Source organism: Ptychodera flava, chromosome 6 (genome assembly GCF_041260155.1).
Source record: "Ptychodera flava strain L36383 chromosome 6, AS_Pfla_20210202, whole genome shotgun sequence".
NCBI lineage: Eukaryota > Metazoa > Hemichordata > Enteropneusta > Ptychoderidae > Ptychodera > Ptychodera flava.
In genome coordinates, this window is record NC_091933.1 from 10197640 (window position 1) to 10217298 (window position 19659).

Sequence of the window (19659 nt, forward strand, 5' to 3'; positions counted from 1 at the left end):
CAACCACTGCATTTAATCATTTAGCGCAGTGGCTGGGCAGGATTATTAGCCTTTCATATTAATTACGAATATAATATGCTATAATGGACCGGTTTGTAAGAATAACGGAGTACTTAAGAGATGTAATCACTTACTACTGGCGAATGAATGATTTAGAAGCGGTGTGTGAAGCGGCACAAGACTGTAGTGTGCAGCGACACCGGCGAATAAAATTTTTCAGTTTTCGAAACCACGGTCCTCCCAGACCTTGTCCAAACCAGATATGATTCGTCCCCTTACAATGTGCCCATTTTTTTACACAAGATGACAACTGTTGATCAGGTCACAATTTTTGTGTAACAAAATATTTCAATAATTCCACATATTTTCTACTTAGGTCGTAGTACAAACAATATCACGGCTTCAGTGAAGCATGGGTGTGCCTGTTCTCCTACGTTTGATCTTGGTGATAGAGATGAATTTGTGTTCAAGTGCTCAAGCGATGGTTCTTCCGTCGAATGGAAATATCTATGAAGCGAACAATTTCACCGACGCTAACTCTGCTGGATTCAATCACTTGACTGTGCATAATGAAACAGGCGATGTGTATGTTGGTGGAATAAATCATCTGTACAGGTTAAACGAAAACTTAGAGTTGACTGTCAGTGTAACCACAGGACCAGAGTATGATAAAAATGATGAAGCACATGACACATTCAATAAAATAATAGCGCTTAACTACGATCATGGTGATCTCATAACCTGTGGTGGCTACCAAGGTGTTTGCCAGAAACGAGATTTGTACAACTTATCGGTGACTGAAACTAATGATGCCTTGGTTTACGTTGTTGCCAATAATACATATGACTCAACGGTTGGTTTCATCGCTCCACACTATCATTTGGGTAGAGTGATACTGTATGTTGGTACAACAAGTACATCTTCTGGTCCTGGTTACCCTTTTGTCAGTGGCAGACAACTGCGAGGCAATCAGATATTCGAAGTATTTGAAGACAGACGGGGATCGACAGGTATTTTTATCAGTTTGCATTTATCCTCTACATTTCGAATTAGATACGTGGCCGGATTTGGCTACAATGGTTACAGCTACTTTTTAACTACACAAAAGTCATCGGCTTCAAGTTCTGATTATATTTCAAAGCTTGTCCGTGTGTGTCAGCGGACAGAGAACAATTACTTCAACTCCTACACTGAAGTGACATTGAAGTGTCTGAATGATTCGTACAACCTTGCTCAAGCAGCATATCTCACCAGACCTGGACAAGACCTCATCCAATCCATGACACTAAATGACATTGAAGAAGTTCTGTTTGTTACATTTGCTGTTGGTGAGAATGATCCCCCGACACCGACCACAAAGTCAGCAATATGCATGTATAAAATGAGCATAATTGAGATAGCCTTCCAAGACGCTGCCGAAGGATGTATGTTACTCGACAGAGTACTAGAACACACTGCGTCCTGGATGAGCGGTGCCTCTTGCTCTGGTTCATTGCCTGTGAGTCCTTTCTTTTACTTTTTGTCACAATTTACAGTAATGGAATTTTGCACAGTTCAAAATATTAATGAATGCTTAGTTCCTACGGCCGATTTAGAGTCCATTTGTACGTATCAATATTTGCAAAAAATTATAATACACAATTTCAACAAAAAACACAACGAAAGATGATGCGAAGATGATAGCTATGTGTTTTCACCGTTTTGTCCAATATACTGGCATTAATACCACAATTAATATGTACAATTATCATATGCCTGCATTCACATGCCTGTGTAAAGCTTTGGGGAAAGTGCCTTCACATACGTATCACGCCCCGGCCCGGTGCCCAAATCCAAATATTGGGCAATCGCGTGCATTTCTGAACTACCTCGATTCAGGTTACTACGCGCGTTGCTATCCGCAAACGTTCCATTCGTACACAAATCCAGTGATAGAGTAGGAAAACGTCTACTCGCTCAGATCGTAGCTGCAGCCGCGCCGGTGACAAATTCTAGTGAAATCCTGTGTTTACTAAGTGCGTGCCTGTTCAGTATGAATTGCAATAAATTTACTCACGCTTTACTCCTCCTTACACCTGAATTTCAGCCTGGATCTCTGTTGATCACGTATCAACTTATATGTGTAATTTATATTCTTAACAAATAGATTACAATAATGAAATAACAATCTGCAGTCCTCTTAAACATGACTTCTTTCTGAGATGTTATTGTCTGAACCACTTTATGTTAAAATAGCCATTTATTTATTTATTTATTTTTATTTATTTATTTGCACAAAATGATACATAAAACACCACAAAATGAACAAAATTGTGCATGGATTAAACAGAAAAGTCGAAAGACTTATTTCCACTGTGGTCCATATTAACAAAAGACTAACAAAAAAATGGAAAAAGTACAAAGTGAGAAATCCGACAACAGAGAGTAAAACAAGCACTTCTCAAAAATAAGTTAAACGGACTAAAACCCTGCAAATCACACCAAAGATTAAATGAAATCTCTCCTGACACGTTCGACATAAGAATCTTGCAAATGACGTTTTAACTTTTTTTAAAAAATTGTAATTGGAATCAATATTCCTTATACAACGTGGAAGGCAATTCCATAACTGCGAAGCTGAGTACTGAAAACTTGTTTGAAATAACTTAGCTCCTCCTGGGATAAAAACTGAGTTATTGCCAGAACGTGTATTATAATTGTGTACATTTTGTCTGGTAATAAAATTTGACGCTAGGTAGGATGGAGCTTGACCCCTTATTATTTTATGCATGAGATTCAGTTTCACATACGACACTCTTTGCTCTACACAAAGCCACCCAAGTTTTTCAAAGTGAGCTGGCCCAATATGTTCCCTGGGGTGCATATCTAGAACAAACCTTATTATTTTATTTTGTGTTGTTTGTAGTCTATGTTTACTGACAACCTTCAAACCTTGATACCAGTAGGCACAGGCATAATCAAAATGACAATTAATGAGACTGTTGGCAAGAAGTATACGTGTTTTCCTGTCCAAAAAGTGACGTTTGCGAAACAAAAACTTAAGACGAATGTTTGCCTTCTGAATTATTTGTGTGGCCATACTCTCTCCTGATAGTGTTTGATCCAGATCGGCACCCAAATAATTAACGATGTCCTTGGCGATGACATTGGTATCGTTACAGACTATTTCCAGCTTAGACGTTCTTTTAAGAATGATTCGAGCCAAAAAGAATTGACTCAGTTTTACCAAGATGTAAAGTCAATTTGTTATCCACTAACCATTCATTCAAACCTTGCAATTCTAAGCTTAGTTCGTTTTGTATTTTACCAATATCATTGTCAGACACCATCAGTGCTGAGTCATCAGCATACAAAAGAAGTTTACAATTTACAGCAGAACACATGTCATTAACATATATTGAAAATAGAATCGGACCCAGTATCGATTCTTGAGGCACCCCACAATTAATCTGATTAAATGATGACATATGATTATTTACGTGACCACTTGCTGTCTGCCAGTCAGATGAGAACTGAACCAACGAACAGCTTTTTGACTCAGGCCTAACGCTTTAAGCTTATCTAATAAGATCGTATGATCCACGGTATCAAATGCCTTCTGAAGGTCGATAAGCACCATCCCTGTTCGTTTACCCTGGTCAATCTGGTGTTTAATGTGATCAGTGATGTAAATCAAGCATGTATCAGTAGAGTACCCTGGTCGAAATCCTGATTGAAATTCATACAGTAAGTTGTTTTTCAAAAGGTACTCTTCTAGCTGGTCATAATTATTCTCTCCAGAACTTTAGAAACAATGCTTGTAATCGAAACTGGCCGATAATTACCTTCAAAAGTTTTGTCATTCTTTTTGTAAACTGGGACAACTTTGGCATTTTTAAAATCATTCGGAACAACTTGTTGATGAATTGATAAATTAATAACATGAGTTATAGGAGCAGCATTTGCTCAGCGCCGTCTTTAATAAATTTGGCTGGAATATTGTCTAAACCTGTCGATTTAGTGCTGTCAAGAGAGGAAAGATGCTTGTAGACAACATAATCACTAACAAGGGACAGTTTGAAATCGTTTTCTACAACTCCTTTGCTAGAGTAAAAATGTTTGACATGGTCTATGCCAAACTTACCTGATATAGGAGGTAGTTTGTCAACAAGTGAAGATGCTATTGTGCTGAAGAAGTGATTAAATCTTTGTGCAACTTTTGTTTTATCAAAACAAACCTCATTGCCTATAACCAAGCCAATATTTGTGAAAGTAGAACCAACTTTTTTAAGGGGAGCTCCCAAGCTTTTCAAGATTTTCCAAATCTCTTTGCTGTTATTTCCACAATGGACTAATTTTGTCTTGAAGAATTCGGATTTTGCTCGTTTGATAAGTCTGGAAACCTTATTTGTCTGAAGGCGAAACTGCCTAAATAGGCTGTCTCCCTTGTTTTTTTAATTTCCAAATAAGCGATCTCTCTCTTTAATTCCGTCTAAAATATCAGAGCTAATCCACGGTTCCGACCTTTGTTTCAAACGTATGTAACATAGTGATCGCTGATACCGATTGGTAAAACGCCAGACTGGCAAATTTTGTCATGATCTGAGGTCAAGATAAGGTCAATGATAGTAGAACTATGTTTAGTGACTCTAGTAGGTTCACATATCAATTGACGTTGTAAAGCAAACATATTACAAAATTATAAAAATGTCTAGTTAGACAGTTGTCATCGAACGTTACATTACAATTAAAGTCACCAATAAATATTGATTCTTGGTCGGAAATGCAATGTGTCGTGAGTAAATCTTCCAAATTCGAAAAAAAGTTGGAAAATTTTGGAGGTCTATATAAAGTAGCAATCAAAATTGGCTTTGACTTTTGCAGGAGCAAATCAATCCATATGGCCTCTAAGGTATCATTTTGTAAATCTGAGCGCTGTCGGAAAGCAAAATTGGAACGAATGTACATGCAAACTCCCCCACCTTCTCTATTACGGTCATTCCTCTGTATTTCATACCCAGGTACATCAATCTCACTATCCGTTATGGAGTTATCTAACCATGTTTCACTCACGCCAATTATTGCTGCCTTAGATTCCCTGGCTAAAATCTTAATTTCTTCAATCTTTGGTAGTAAGCTACGAGCATTGATGTGGATAATATGGAGCCCCTTTCTCTTGAAACAATCGTATGAGCCTTTGTCTATAAGAGGGGTATTTGACATATTTTTGTCAGGCTTGTTATTCGCACTTGAATCGCGGACTTCAGAAATTTTGTGTGTCATTTCGACGTTACCCTGAAGACACTCATCAATAAAAGAATCAGTGAAAGGTGGGAGAGAGGTGCCATAGCATTTTTGAATGTATGTATGTATATATGCATGCATGCATGCATGCATGCATGCATGCATGCATGTATGTATGTATGTATGTATGTATGTATGTATGTATGTATGTATGTATGTATGTATGCATGCATGCATGCATGCATGCATGCATGCATGCATGCATGCACGCACGCATCGTAGTACGTACGTACGTATGTATGTATGTATGTATGTATGTATGTATAATATATGTACTGATCGCGCACAAATGTAGTCAGTAAACAATAATTGACTCTGCCAATGACGAAGCTGGCTTCTCCTCGTAGAGAGTAGATGACTATCATTGGACTAAAAGATGGGGATACGTTAGGCCTCGTTCATAAATAATTGTTAGGGGGACTGGAGGAATCGCTATTGAAATCTTATTGTTTTTCAGATCATCCCTCAGTACCCTAAAAAAAAATCAAGTCCCCCCGCCTACATGACCACAAATTTTCAATTTCCCCCAATTATCATATAGCCAAAGGATGCACGCAAAGAAAAAATAAACATGTATCGGGCAGTTATACTTGCAGATGTTGGACACTACCTGTTATTAGCAGTTTATAGTGCCATTTTCCTATATAAAGCAAGTTCTTACATTGATTCATTTTGAAACGCATCAATGGATTTTGTGGATTTATCAGTCTAAGCCGACTTGAGTTAATCAAACTTTGGCAAGGTCAATGGCACCTGCTGAAGAGCACGAACATGAGAGAGTTTGCAAATTGTGAATTCCTGGCTATATTCTGCCAAATTTTCATGGTGTAAAACTGAGCACAGTGACCTACCAAAAATATGTTTTCAAAAGTACGCTGCTCGAAATTGGCAAAACTGGAAGGTTAACATATTCCATCAAATAAAAGTTTTAATCTCTAAAACGTTTGGTGTAATAATGATAAATTTGGTAGAAAATAATTCCATTCAGTCACTGGCAGGTTAACATATTCCAAAAATAAACGTTTTAATCTCTAAAACTTTTGGTGTAATAATGGTTAATTCACCCACTTTTTAATTAGGGTCTTTACTGTTGAAAGTTTGTTCAAAGTTTTACTTGTATGTTATTTTAAATGAGAATGTGAACATTTAGAAAATCGAGCTAGGTGGCACCCATCTTTTTTCCTTTAGAATGATATTTGATTATTCTCATTTTTCAGAATTCAAAAATCCCTGACAACCGTCAAGTTTCCTGGTCTTCCATATCATATGTTACACTCTGGTCTGACCTTGTGTACAAATATATTTCACTCCCATCGAGCATCATTTGACCAAAACTCTTCTTCAACTACACTGCCGATATGCAGTGACAATGACACTGCAGTAGCAAGGCAGTAGCTGTATTAACTTTAATTATTTTGACAATATTTTTGTTCAACTTATACAACTGTGTTCTTGCTCTACTACCTACAGTATGTTGATTTGTCTGGTATTTAGCTTTCCAATAAAGCCTGTGTATGTATACTGAGCATTGCATCATTGACAAAACACTTTCAGTCTGGACTCTACTTTGATTATCTTCCAATGTATATTTATAAATAAAGGCTTTGTAGACAAACTGAATATTGTGCGCTTCAGCATACTGTAGGGAGAAAGCAGGAAACTGTATTTCATATATTGCATTGAAAAATTGAAAAAAAATATCAACAGTTGCAGCTTCTGCCCCGTTACTAGGTCAGCTTGTTTAGGGTTCTTTTACGAAAAATCATACTTGTTCAGATTTTTTTAGAGAATAGTCATGAGATGTGACAAAATGGTTGTAGATTTGTTAAAGTATAACTAACAATAGAATAATTGGATGAAATTTAATATGTTATTCTTTTTTCATTGAATTACTCGACAAGCCTTGGAATTTGAAAATATCAAGACGAAAGGGAACTAAAAAATTTTCAGGTCCCCCTTCATGCATTGCAAAACTTTGAAGCCCCCTCCACTACCCCGAAAATTTTTGAATCCCCCTAAATTTTTCCAGCCCCCAATCCATTTTTTTGTGAACGCAGCCTTACAGTTTAGCCATTGATGAAGGGATATAATACTGAGATACCGAAAACCCGGCAACGCGGATAAAAAACAGAAAACCATTTTTCGTGACTTCAGGTAACATGACCTAATTTTAGGCACTATCGATTCATCTGTGTCTTGCCATGTATTGCACATAAAATAACTAGAATGATCCACTCATTTATTATATTTTATATGATTGCCTCAATACATTGGTTTATGTGCCCGAGAGCAGGTGACAATTTGCCCGACGCCTGGAGGGCAAATTTTCTCTTGCTGCGAGGGCACATAAACCCATGTATTCAGGCAATAATACTTTTATTACGTGCCTCTTCACAGTTGACGCCATAAATATTACATTTAGGGCAGGGCATTCTCAAACAATTTTACCATTTTCGACCGGCATCAAACAGATTTTAACGAAAGTCAAAATATCAGTGCGCGCATGGATATTTTACATCTATCGTAAAGCTTGTACCTTGACGTCGAAAACGTCGAAGGGCTTCACTGGACCGGGTAACCATGGAAACCGGTCAGTACATCGTTCACCGGCCCGCAAACTCCCCGGATGTTCTTAATCAAATCAATGCAAAATTTTGCACTCACATCGACGCATGTAATAAAGTGGCACTATATTTATTTCCTGTATTTCATTGCGACGAGGGTCTGGCTCGACTGGCTGACCGACATGACAGAATCCAGCTGACCCTAAAACAAAAATAGAAGGGGAAATACGAAGAGGTTATGATATTCTCATTGTAAGTAGATAAAATTTGGATAAAACCAGTATACAAAAATGAAATTTTGTCCCGACTTTGATGAGAATATGCAAAAATGAAATATAATCCTGGCGTTTAAGGTACTTATGTTTTTGGATGAAGCGGAGGACTTTATGTACAATGCAATATATACAAGCACTAGCACCATACTGATTGGGGATGGGGGACTTTAACTATCATTGATGCCACGAAGAAAAACATGATATTCACTTTGTTAGTACAGAGTACTTTGATAACAATAGGTAGAAACGAAAAATTTGTCCTTCTGCTTTTGTTATTGGACGAGGGGGTTATGTGTACGGTGCAATATATACAAGCACCAGAATCACACTGATAGCATGGCCTATAACTATCTCTGATGCCATGAAGGGGTACATGATATTCACAGTGATAAAATAAACCATAGAAATATCAATGTACAATAGGTTTTCCTCATGTAAATTTAAATTTAAAATATCAAAAATCTTACATATCTCATTTGACCAATTACTGTAATCATTTAGGGTAAATTCCCACAAGAAAACCGTTTTTGTAAGTCTTTGTTCGTCCATGGCAAGAAGTCTATTCCGATAACAAACCATATTAACAAGTCTGCCATTTCTACAAGAGTTCCAACCAGTATCACCTTTAATTGCATGAGTTGATGTAAACCTATGAATTCCAAAATAAAATCTCAAGGCACGGTTTAGACTACATCACATTTATCATGCTTTCCAAAGCCCCGGACTAAAGAACAGTAGTCAAGAACAGGTTTAACGCAAGCATGATATGATTTTGTGTAAGATTCAAACCAAAGGTTTTCAAAACTTTAACTTTTGAATTCAAAACACCCAATGCTCTATTGGCAGCCTGAGACACAGCAGCAAAGTTTCAGAAAAATCTACGAATTCAGTTAATACAACCTCAAGATATTTGTACTTCTGAACATATTCAATTGAATTAACACCGAGATGAAAATCAAATACACTTCTTATCATGGTTTCTTTACTAAAACGGATAACTTTTGATTTACTACAATTAATCAGAAGACGCCACTTGGAGCACCACTTACTGACATGGTCAAGCATTGTTTGCATATCAACTTCATTATCATAAATTAAAACGATGTCATCTGCATATAATGATATGCAGACATTATACTCATCAATAGAAATACCTTTGTTCAATTATTTAAGCTCAACTGCCAAGTCATTAATAAAGAATGAAAATAAATAGGGTGACAAATTGTCTCCCTGTCTTACGCCAATATTTGTAACAAACCAGTCTGTGTACATTTCATTTACCTTAACACATGATAAGGTTTCAGAGTACACTAACATAAGTCTCTTAAGTGGCCGGATAACATTTCATTTTTGCATATTTCTATCAAAGTTCGGACAATATTTCATTTTTGCTTAGTGCTATCCAAGTTATGTCTACTAACAATGTGTAAATCATAATCCCATCGTATTCCACCTTCCCTACCGTTTTACTTTCCTCCAGAATTCGCACCGCAGAGGTTCAGTTTGAAGCGTAACTTTGTCTGAGATAAATTGCTCGGTCGGCATGAGCCTGCTGTCTTCAAAATCGTGTGTAAATTGGATAAAATTGACCGACCGTCTGGCATTTGCCCTGTACACAAACGTGAGCACCGCTTCTCGCTAACGCGACCGATGTATTAATTTTATTCATGAAGAAGTTCAAAAGTTTAAACACTGAAACGTTAAGGTAGAATGCCTCCTCGAAATAAACGTTTATCAGGTCAGTTTGTCTGTTTTTATTAAGCTTCTTATTCTTGGATAAAACTCGGGTAATCAAGCTAACTTTTAAGGAAAAGCGCCAATATTGACGGCTGGTCCAAGATTTGGAAACGTGTTATAAAATATTGAAAACAGCTCGAAAAAATATTTAATGAGAGTAGTCATATTTCTTAAACATTTTGGAATGTAAACTTGATAGATATTTCATCCATGCAAATTTGATATTATGATTAATTTGATGGTTTCAATGGATCGGCCGGATAAATCACATAAAATAACACTTGTCATTTTTTTATAACTTCAAGATTTAGAGTTTTTGATGGAAAATTTATATTTATATACTTAATAAAAATATGAAAAACATGAGTGGTCACTATGGAAACTTACAGATCGAGGAGTTTAACGTTGGAAACGTTATGTACTGAAAGTCTACCCATACTAAATATATTGTAAATAATACGTGTATTACATCTGCTATGGCTCCAAAGGAAGCGTATCCCTTCTTCTTTGCAGTTTGCAAGGGGAATACACGAATGCCATGCATTAACTTACTATCAGTATGCCAATGGTGTGGTCGACCAATATGGATACGCTGTAGAAGACTATCCAAATACCCTTTTACAGCAATAACTGTCAGTACCATCGAACATCACACTGTAGGATTCTTAGGTACAAACACGGGCCATATTTTCAAGGTATGTTGAAAACGGAACAGTTTATTTACCAATAATTCAAAGGTTGATGAGAGGAACCATGCATTTTATTTTAACATAGATTTAATTCTTTCGTTAGCTATTTACATGTAGGAGCGTATTGGAAAACGATTAATGGTAACTAACTGTAAAATAAAGTTTTTGTCTTATAACCATCGTTACATGCCGGTAACTTCAAAGAGCAAATTTTCGAAGTCTATTAGTGTATCAAGATTATTTAAATACGATTTACCGGCTTCACTTTAACATAGACTGCAAACTGGCTGGCAGACAGTTGTGCTGGAGGGGCACTGATAATTTGCGTATCGCTTCGAACTTTCATGATTTCATGACAGCGTCTGCATGTATATACAGTATACAGATGTCCTCATGGAAAATTACAGTGCTCAGTGCGGAAAGCAGAGCAGTATAAATAATAACACAAATTACTTCAAGTGCAAAGTAATAATATCTGATACTTACGTTTCATCCATCCTGCAATCTTTAGACAGAAGTAAAAGGATTCTTTGCCCTACACTCTCATACATATGTTATATACACAATCGAGCTTTAACAGACTAGATAGCGTCATGAGCAGACTTCGACCAGAGACAATGATCTAGTGATCTAGCAATGAACTTGTATTGAGAGCGTCACAAAACTATATATTATATAGTGTATGTTATATATGATATGGTATATATTATATAATATGGTATATATTATATTATATGATATATATATATATATATATATATATATATATATATATATATATATATGTATGTGTGTGTGTGTGTGGTGTGTGTGTGTGTGTGTGTGTTTATGTGTATAACCTTCAAACACACGATCTGACATTTATCAGGTCATGTTTGAAAGTCAATATTTTGCGATGTTTTATATTTAAAAGGGCCACAATCATTCTGTTAAGTCGATGGCAAAAATTAAGGTTTATGTTAAACAATGAAGGCGGTAAAAGCTTTCGTTATCCTATAAGCTTCAAAATGAGCCCCAACAAGTGGTAGACTAAACGTATTGTTAATGTTTTATCTGTCCCCGACGTGCATTCTACCTTTCAGTTAATGAAAACTTGGCATGAGCATCATGTTTGCCGAGGTAATTAGTATGCTATAGTTCATTTTCCTATGACAAATATTACTGATAATACATTTTGCGAAACCATGTTTAAATTATTTCTCTAATTGAAATAATTCAGAAATTATCTCTTATCAAATTTCGCTTTTTAAAACCTAACATTTTACACTTCTTTTCACAGGTTCATTTTGTCAACGAAACTTTTGCTAACACGTTTGAAATCCTTGAGTTCAAACAAAGTAGAACTTCGGTCCTGTCAGACGTGATCTTCGATTTGGATCAAATGCACATCTATAGACTCACAAGTTCCAGTGTAAGTAACAAAAATTACTATGGAATGATAAGAAGATAAGAAAAAAACCGTAATAGTTCTCAAAATAAGTATAATTTTTTGACTTGCAGTGTCACAATGCCACCAGAAGTTTTAAAAAGGGATCTTTGTACAGTCCAAGGTCAGATTAACACTAACATTGTCGAGATGAAATCATTGCACCTTCATACCCAGCAACTGGGTTGTACAGTATTCGTATTTTCCCTAGTAAACTTTTCCTGAGTAAGTGTTGAGTCATATCCCCTTGTTATTGTCCTTCTCTTACTTTCAATTGATTGACCTCCATGTAAGTAACATATGCTTTAACATTCGTATGTATAGAAATCACTTCGTAGCTGTTTTGTTGAACATAGCGATGAAAAGTGAACTCTCGCCTGTGTAATATAGTAGGGATCAATTTTTAGTAGACTTTATAAACCATTGCACAAACTACCAGTGTATGTATAGCCTAGACGCTATAATTTTCTATATCCTCATTATAATGAATCGATATTTCATCTGCGGTCATAAATCAACAATTGAGCCAAAACCGACAAATTTAAACGTATTTCTGTGATCATTTAAAACCTACTTTGTCTACTATTACTTACGCTTGGGACAGATTTCCAAACACAACACAACACAACCAAGTGAGTGGCAGGAATACTTAAATGACCAGTCAGTGTGTATATCCACGGTTCATCTTAAAGGGGACCATGATGTAACATAAATGGTCGTTAAAAGGTATAAGAATGCAAACACAATCTGTTGTTGCGAGAAAGTTCCTTAAACTGTTGGTGTGAGAAAGTTCCTTAAACAGAAGTAAAATTCTAATGCATTGTGCTTGATAGACATAGGTTATGTGCCCAATAAATTTTAGCATAAAGAAGCCGGTGACACTAGGATGAATAATGGAGATTCCTTTGTATATGAGAATTGTAAAATGAAGTAAAATTTCAAAATTACTATGTACCCTGACTGACCTATGCAATGTTACTTTTGAAGAACAGGTAATAGCACCAAATGTTTGTGCGTAATTGTATGAAGTTGTTGTACATAAAAACGAAACAAAACAAAACAAAACCAACAAAACCCAACAGAAACGGCCCTTGAGGTGTGAACCTCATACCAATATTTTAGGTCAATGAAATGACAGCTTCGAGCCTTGTATTTATGCCGAACCGATGTAACACATACGTTCTTACTCAATCGAGCCTGACGATAAATGTTTTGGAATCATGTCACAGTAAATTATCTTGCAGGTCCACAAAGTCAAAGTAGAGGCTTGTGGCCAATATACCACATGCGGTGACTGTTTTGGCTCCATGGATCCTTACTGTGGTTGGTGTACTTTGGAAAGGAGGTAATACTTTCGAAATAATTATGATCTTATGCAAATTCTTGAAGAACATGGAGACAGTCATGTATCTAAAATAGTCATTTCGTATGTAATTGATAAAGCGAAGCATTGCCACATTGAACTTGATATAGAGGAAAGTTATTATTGTAATAACAAACTTAGGTCAACTTGTAGAAATCTAGCATGCTTTCGAAGAGAAGGGTGCCCTTCACCACGTACGCCTAGTGTAATGGACCATGTCCACCGGTGCATCTGACGAAGTAAGTAGACCGTTCGTCTTCGAAAGCGCAATGTCACTAGAAATTTGGTAGTCTACAATTTGACAAGAGACGTGAATTTGTGCATAACATTGAGATGCAGTTGAACTTGATCAGAATTTTCTGACAATGTTCAAAATAAACATGTGTCTATGGATAGTTGATTGGCGGGAATTGTCCCGAGGCTGTCTTTCGCCCAGTAAAGCGACGTGTTCATTGTTCTGATAAAGTTTGTGTGCAATGTGTGATAGCAAGTATGTGAGTGTGAATACTTCATAAACTCCAAAGCATGTGTGGACAGGTCACAATCAGAAAAAATTTGTAGCAACCTTGCTCGCTTACTTGACCACACGTTTACAAAGATTGGAATTTGGCCGAGCTCTTTAGACTGCGATAGCTTGGTTAGGTGACTAGGTGCTGTACGTTGTGGGTTCCAATCCAATCGAAAATCTACTGAATTTTCAGTAAGATTTGTAGCCTTTTAGAAAATTGCCAACAGACGGATCGATGAGACATTTTTTTTTCAACGTGCTCTTGTCGCAAGCCCCTTTTACCACCTTGAGATCTATTCATCTTCTAAGTGATGACTGATATACAACATAAAGGGGTTTGAAAGGATTAAAAAAAACCCAACATTTTGATGGGGAATCGCTTGTCGTCTGGCGCGACTATACATCGATGTCATGTAGAACACGTACAATCAATGTAAAACACGGCACTATAATTTTTCTGGGTTACCAGCTGACGATTTCAAGTAATAATTTGTATGTTAACTTTACCCATGATAATACTTTTCATGCATTCAGATGTTCTACCATTGCAAACTGTACTACGTCGAGTCTGAAGTCCGGATGGATCAGTATCTTTAATTGGGATATATGTATTGAAATAAGTCAATACAGCCTGAAAACGGCATACCTTTGGGTGTCGCTTATCAGGTGAGATGCAAGCTTTCTGTCTAGAATTTTCAAGATTTTAATCTGACGACACTGAAAATTTTAAAAATACACGTGCAACGTATTAACAAGATAGTGGATTCGTTGTTAATTATTGAAACCCGAAGAGAATTGCCTCTCTATGTTTAAATTGACAAGAATGTCTATCATCATACATGTATGAAGATAGTCTCTTACATGAAACGACTTTGAATAGGATACAGAGCTCAAGACTTGTCTAGCTGCAAACTGAATGTACAGCAAATAGTAATAGTAATACAGATCATAGATGAATAGTTTTCTTGATTATACCGGACAATATTTGCGACAGTAATTGACATCGATCTAAATAATTCATACCTGTATTTAATTCGTATTCTTTTCCAGATAACTTTGAATGTGGTTGAGCTGCCAGACGAAGAGAGCACAAATACCTATCTCTGCAATTTCGGCCACTTTTTTAACTCAGTCGCGGTCAAAGATGGACAAAATTTGACTTGTGCAACCCCACCAGTAAATTATTTACCAACAATTTCGACCAAAAAAGGTACATTTCTGTGAGTGCATGGTAACATAGTTTTATACATTAATCCCATAGGGCTGCAAAACATTTTCTTTTTATTTTCCACAGAAAAAGATTTGATGGCTGCTTAGCATACCTTAACGTCATGAGCTTTTCATTTGCGTCACAAAAATAAGATAACTAGCACTAAGTGATCATATAATGAAAATACTTGGCAAGAAAATGCCACGTCTTTAATAAAAATGCTCTTTCGTTTACAGACCACGTAACAATTAAACTGTACGTAAAAAGCCGACAAACGGCTGTAGATATCGTGGATAAAGACATTTATATTTACGACTGTTCTACACAAAGCTCGTAAGTATTCTAGAGAACGTAATAATATTTGTTATTTTATATCATTCAAGTTTTACTTCGTCGATGATTCGTGTATTTGGTAAGAAATTGATTGATTGTTGAACAAATTCGGTCTAACGTTTCGATATACCTATCGTACTAATCACTTCAACACGGTACAAAAATGTGTTGAGTACCCTAAGCTAGCAACCACAGTTACCAATTATTGGTGGGTTAATGAACGTCTTTGACAATGTTTTTACTATCATTTCGTTTATGTATAGGTGTACAGAATGTGTTTCCAGTGCCTTTGCTTGTAATTGGTGCGTCTATGAGAATAGGTGCACGCATTACGTGCATTCGTGTCCTGATGATGACCTCTCGTCGACTATCGTTGGACTAAATGTAAGCTACTTACAATGTTTAAAATTCATACAAGTCTGCAAACCAAAATAAGAAGATGACAAGAATGATTAGCATGTATGAAAATTGTTAGCAAAGAAAAACATTGGAAGTTATAATCCTTTAGTTTAACGATTACGTAACGTAAATTTGTATACGCAATATACAGCGAACACTTGCGATACTTTTAAAAAAATCCGTATTCACGGTCAGAATCAATACATTTTACACCCTGATTATTAAATAGAGGTATGCTATCTGCTGACAGAGTTATAAAGTAAACAGAACAGTTCGCTTTCACAGGCTTGGACACTGAAAAAATGCCAAAATTATCTAAATAAAGCCGGTTTCTACATTCAGGAAAGATGAACATGTGGAATTAAAATAACCCACTTGAATACCAATTGCGACAAGCTAAGAAAAAGCTTGATAGATAAGAAACCTCAGAAAAGTAAATTCAATCTTGGATTGCCAACACTTGTTCGATACATAACAGAAATCCGTGTGCACGAATTATAAGGCTGAAAGTACCATATTTTTCACTTTACAGATTAATAGTTACATGTCAGTTGGCTTATCTTTGCGAAATGTTTACTGACTACAAAGTATAATGAATGTAATACATTGTTGTGATGTATGAATTTGACATCTGTAGGATATAAGGGAGATTCTCCAGATACTGCACGCATTTTTAGCTCACGTGTGTAAACACGTGGGCTATTGTCATAGCGATGTCTGTCTGTCTGTCCGTGTGTGTGTGTGTGTGTGTGTGTGTTAGTGTTAGTGTGTGTGTGTGTGTGTGTGTGTCTGTCTGTCTGTTTACACGATAACTCAAAAACGCCTGAACGGATTCAAATCAGATTTGGTACACAGGTACCATATGCTACTTGCAAGAACTGATTAGATTTTGGTTAGTGTGGCTTGCATATTAATGAAGTTATGCAATATCGTTTTTTCCGTACAATGGTTTCCCTATGGAGACGGTAATGACAGTGTAGACATATATCAAGAAGTACTGCACAAATTTCATGAAACTTTTCACAGATGACAATCTCAGAACATTATGATGATACTGTGAGTGTCATGTCAATTATCTTCTCATTTGCATATTTAATGAACTTTTGTTATTAGTGAGATAACTCTGAATTTCCTGCATTAAACTTGATGATACTTGCAACAAATATTGATCTGATATACATCTAATTATACTTAGAAGCATTAGGAAGTGTCAAGTTGATAAATAGCTCATTTGCATATTTTATGAAGGTCTGTAATTAGTCATATAACTCCCTTAAAACTTCACCAAATGTGATGAAATCTGCTGCAGATAATGATCCAACTAATATCTAACTGTAGTGCAAAGCACTTAGTAGTGTGACATTAATTAAGGGTTCATTTGCATATTTAATGAACTTTGTAATTATGTATATAAACTTTGAAATTACCGCACCCAAGTCAGTGAAATTAGTTACAGATATTGATTTGATAAATATCTAATTGTACTGAGAAGCATTTGGCAGTGTCAAGTTAACAAATCGGTAATTTGCATATTTTATGAAGTTTTGTAATTAGTGATATAACTCCAAAATAACTGCACCAAATGTGATAAAATCTGCTGCAGAGACTGACCCGACAGATATCCAATTGTGGTGTAGAGCATTTAGTTGTGTGAAGTTAATTAAGGTTTCATTTGCATATTTAATGAACTTTGTAATTAGTGATATTACTCCAAAATTACAGAGTTAAATTTGATGAAACTTGCTACAGATGTTGATCTGACAAAATCCAATGGTACTGAGAAGCATTGAGCAGTGTCAAGTTAATAATTAGCTCATTTGCATATTTCATGAAGTCTTATAATTAGTCATATAACTCCGAAATAACTGCATCAAATGTGATGAAAACTGCTGCACATACTGATACGACAGATATCTAACTGTGTTGTAAAGCATTTAGTAGTGTAAAGTTAATAAGGGTTCATTTGCATATTTAATAAACTTTGTAATTAGATATATAACTCTGAAATTTCGGCACCAAAATTTTGTGAAACGTGCTACAGATATTGATTTGATAAATATTTAATTGTGCTATGAATCATTGAACAGTGTCAAGTTAATTTAGGGTTTATTTGCATATTTAATGAACTTTGTAATTAGTGACATTACTCTAAAATTACAGCATTAAATTAAATAAAACGTGCTACAAATGTTGATCTGATGGATATCTAATTGTCCCATAAAGCATTGAGCAGTGTCAAGTTAATTAAAAGCTCATTTGCATATTAAATAAAGTTTTGTAATTAGTGATTAAACTCTGAGAGTACTGTGCGAAGTTGAAAAAAAACCTGCTACATAGAGTGATAACATATATCTCATTGTTCTGTAAAGCGTACTACTATTGATGAACCTGTTGTAAAACACGTGAGCATATTCAGTTCATATCTGGTTTTCAGACAGGGCAGCCAAAATAACTATGCTCCATTAAACATGAATGAACACTTACGAGCACTTATGAGAGCTGTTCATGTCAGGTGCGTTTAGTTTCTCAGACAATTTTACCGTTACAGAACTCGTTTACTGCCAGCCATATCAAAGGACCAGCATTTTGTCCTCAGCTTGAAATGCAGGATGGTGAAGTGTTGATTCCAGTAAATTTGCCAACAGAAATACAACTACGAACTCTTAACATCTACGATAACAAGGTTGGTAAAACCCACTTAATATACAGACCAATACTCCGATCAGTAACGTTTTCTAAAGTTTAATCCTCATAAGCAAACTGAAACTCTGTCACCGTGAAAACCGAAAATACAGGCTATTTTGACAGAAGAAATTGGTTAAATTAAATTGGTAATGAAAGTTTTAATTGTTTTACAGAAATAGTCCTTAATCTGCTTTTTACGTTATCCTAACCATATGTTATCTTTAAAAATCTTCAGAACATGGAGGATACGAATGTATTATGATGGTGGATGATGAAGCGCAGACAGTTAAAGCTACAAGGCAGAGTACTAATTCAGTGGCCTGCACTTTTGCAAAGGTAGAAACACGCGCGATTTGTATATTTTTAGATATCTTAATCGATTGTGACAGTGTCATTGGTAAACAGTTTAAACCCACATATTAATATTGTAGGACCTTTCACCATCTTGAATGCTAACACAGAATCAACCTACTATAATAACTATAATATTGAGTTTTGCAGCGGACCAGGAACATGACATGCACTAAAATTGGCGTCATAACATTTTTCGGTTGTTATTCGTTAAATTCGAAAGTAAACAAACAAACGGACAGACAGATAGGAAAAAGGTCAACAAATGAATAATTATGCCATTCTCTCTTCCATATATGTATTAAAGTATACATATAAAGACCCGCATCAAGAAATGAAGGTTAGCCTGACTGTGAAGTGGAATCATGGTAATTTTATCGTTGATGACATTCATGAATACACAGGTAAGAATTAAAATATTCTACAGTTGAAAACGTTCACAATTTACACGAATAAATAAATAAATAAATAAATAAATAAATAATAAATAAATAAATAATAAATAATTATAAAATAAATTTCAGCATTTCTCTATAAGTTTACTATTTTGAAGGAGAATAATAAGTTTCAGAATAGAACTTGTCGTTTTTGATTCAACAAAAATGTATCTCCGCTATTGTATTCAGTCGGTAAAACTCCTTCATTTAAATGTGTTAACGTTTTACTTTTGCTCATTCAGTGCCTCAGAAGTCGCTGGGATTGATCAGGAAACGCAAATTAACTGTAATATTACAATCGCCATGATTTTGTAGTTTTGTACCAAATATATGTAAGTTATGTTTGTCAAAACTTTATACAAGAAATTGAATATTTAAAGTCACATCAAGTAAGTTTAA

The 19659-nt window shown here is 35.6% G+C and overlaps 2 protein-coding genes across 2 annotated transcripts in view; both read left to right on the top strand.

Annotated features, from left to right (window-relative positions):
* Nucleotides 1-381: 381 nt before the first annotated feature.
* LOC139134794 (plexin-B-like) overlaps nucleotides 382-19659 on the top strand; it is a 39088-nt gene continuing 19810 nt past the window's right edge. The window contains exons 1-11 of the mRNA XM_070701853.1: nucleotides 382-1498; nucleotides 10373-10554; nucleotides 11828-11959; nucleotides 13219-13319; nucleotides 14380-14511; nucleotides 14896-15055; nucleotides 15292-15388; nucleotides 15652-15772; nucleotides 18336-18470; nucleotides 18708-18808; nucleotides 19131-19227. The gene's annotated coding sequence lies outside the window, so the exon portion shown is untranslated. The remainder of the gene's footprint in view (nucleotides 1499-10372; nucleotides 10555-11827; nucleotides 11960-13218; nucleotides 13320-14379; nucleotides 14512-14895; nucleotides 15056-15291; nucleotides 15389-15651; nucleotides 15773-18335; nucleotides 18471-18707; nucleotides 18809-19130; nucleotides 19228-19659) is intronic.
* LOC139134182 (plexin A3-like) lies at nucleotides 413-19526 on the top strand. The gene is made up of 3 exons (XM_070701096.1): nucleotides 413-1498; nucleotides 18336-18470; nucleotides 19503-19526. The coding sequence occupies exons 1-3, from the start codon at nucleotides 413-415 to the stop codon at nucleotides 19524-19526; spliced, it is 1245 nt and encodes a 414-aa protein (XP_070557197.1).

Excerpts from the sequence above, each read along its gene's own strand:
- LOC139134182 (XM_070701096.1), top strand. The coding sequence starts at position 413 with ATGGGTGTGCCTGTTCTCCTACGTTTGATCTTGGTGATAGAGATGAAT. Across the intron at positions 1,499-18,335 it reads CTTGCTCTGGTTCATTGCCT|AACTCGTTTACTGCCAGCCA; the intron begins GTGAGTCCTTTC and ends TTACCGTTACAG. Across the intron at positions 18,471-19,502 it reads TTAACATCTACGATAACAAG|TGCCTCAGAAGTCGCTGGGA; the intron begins GTTGGTAAAACC and ends TTGCTCATTCAG.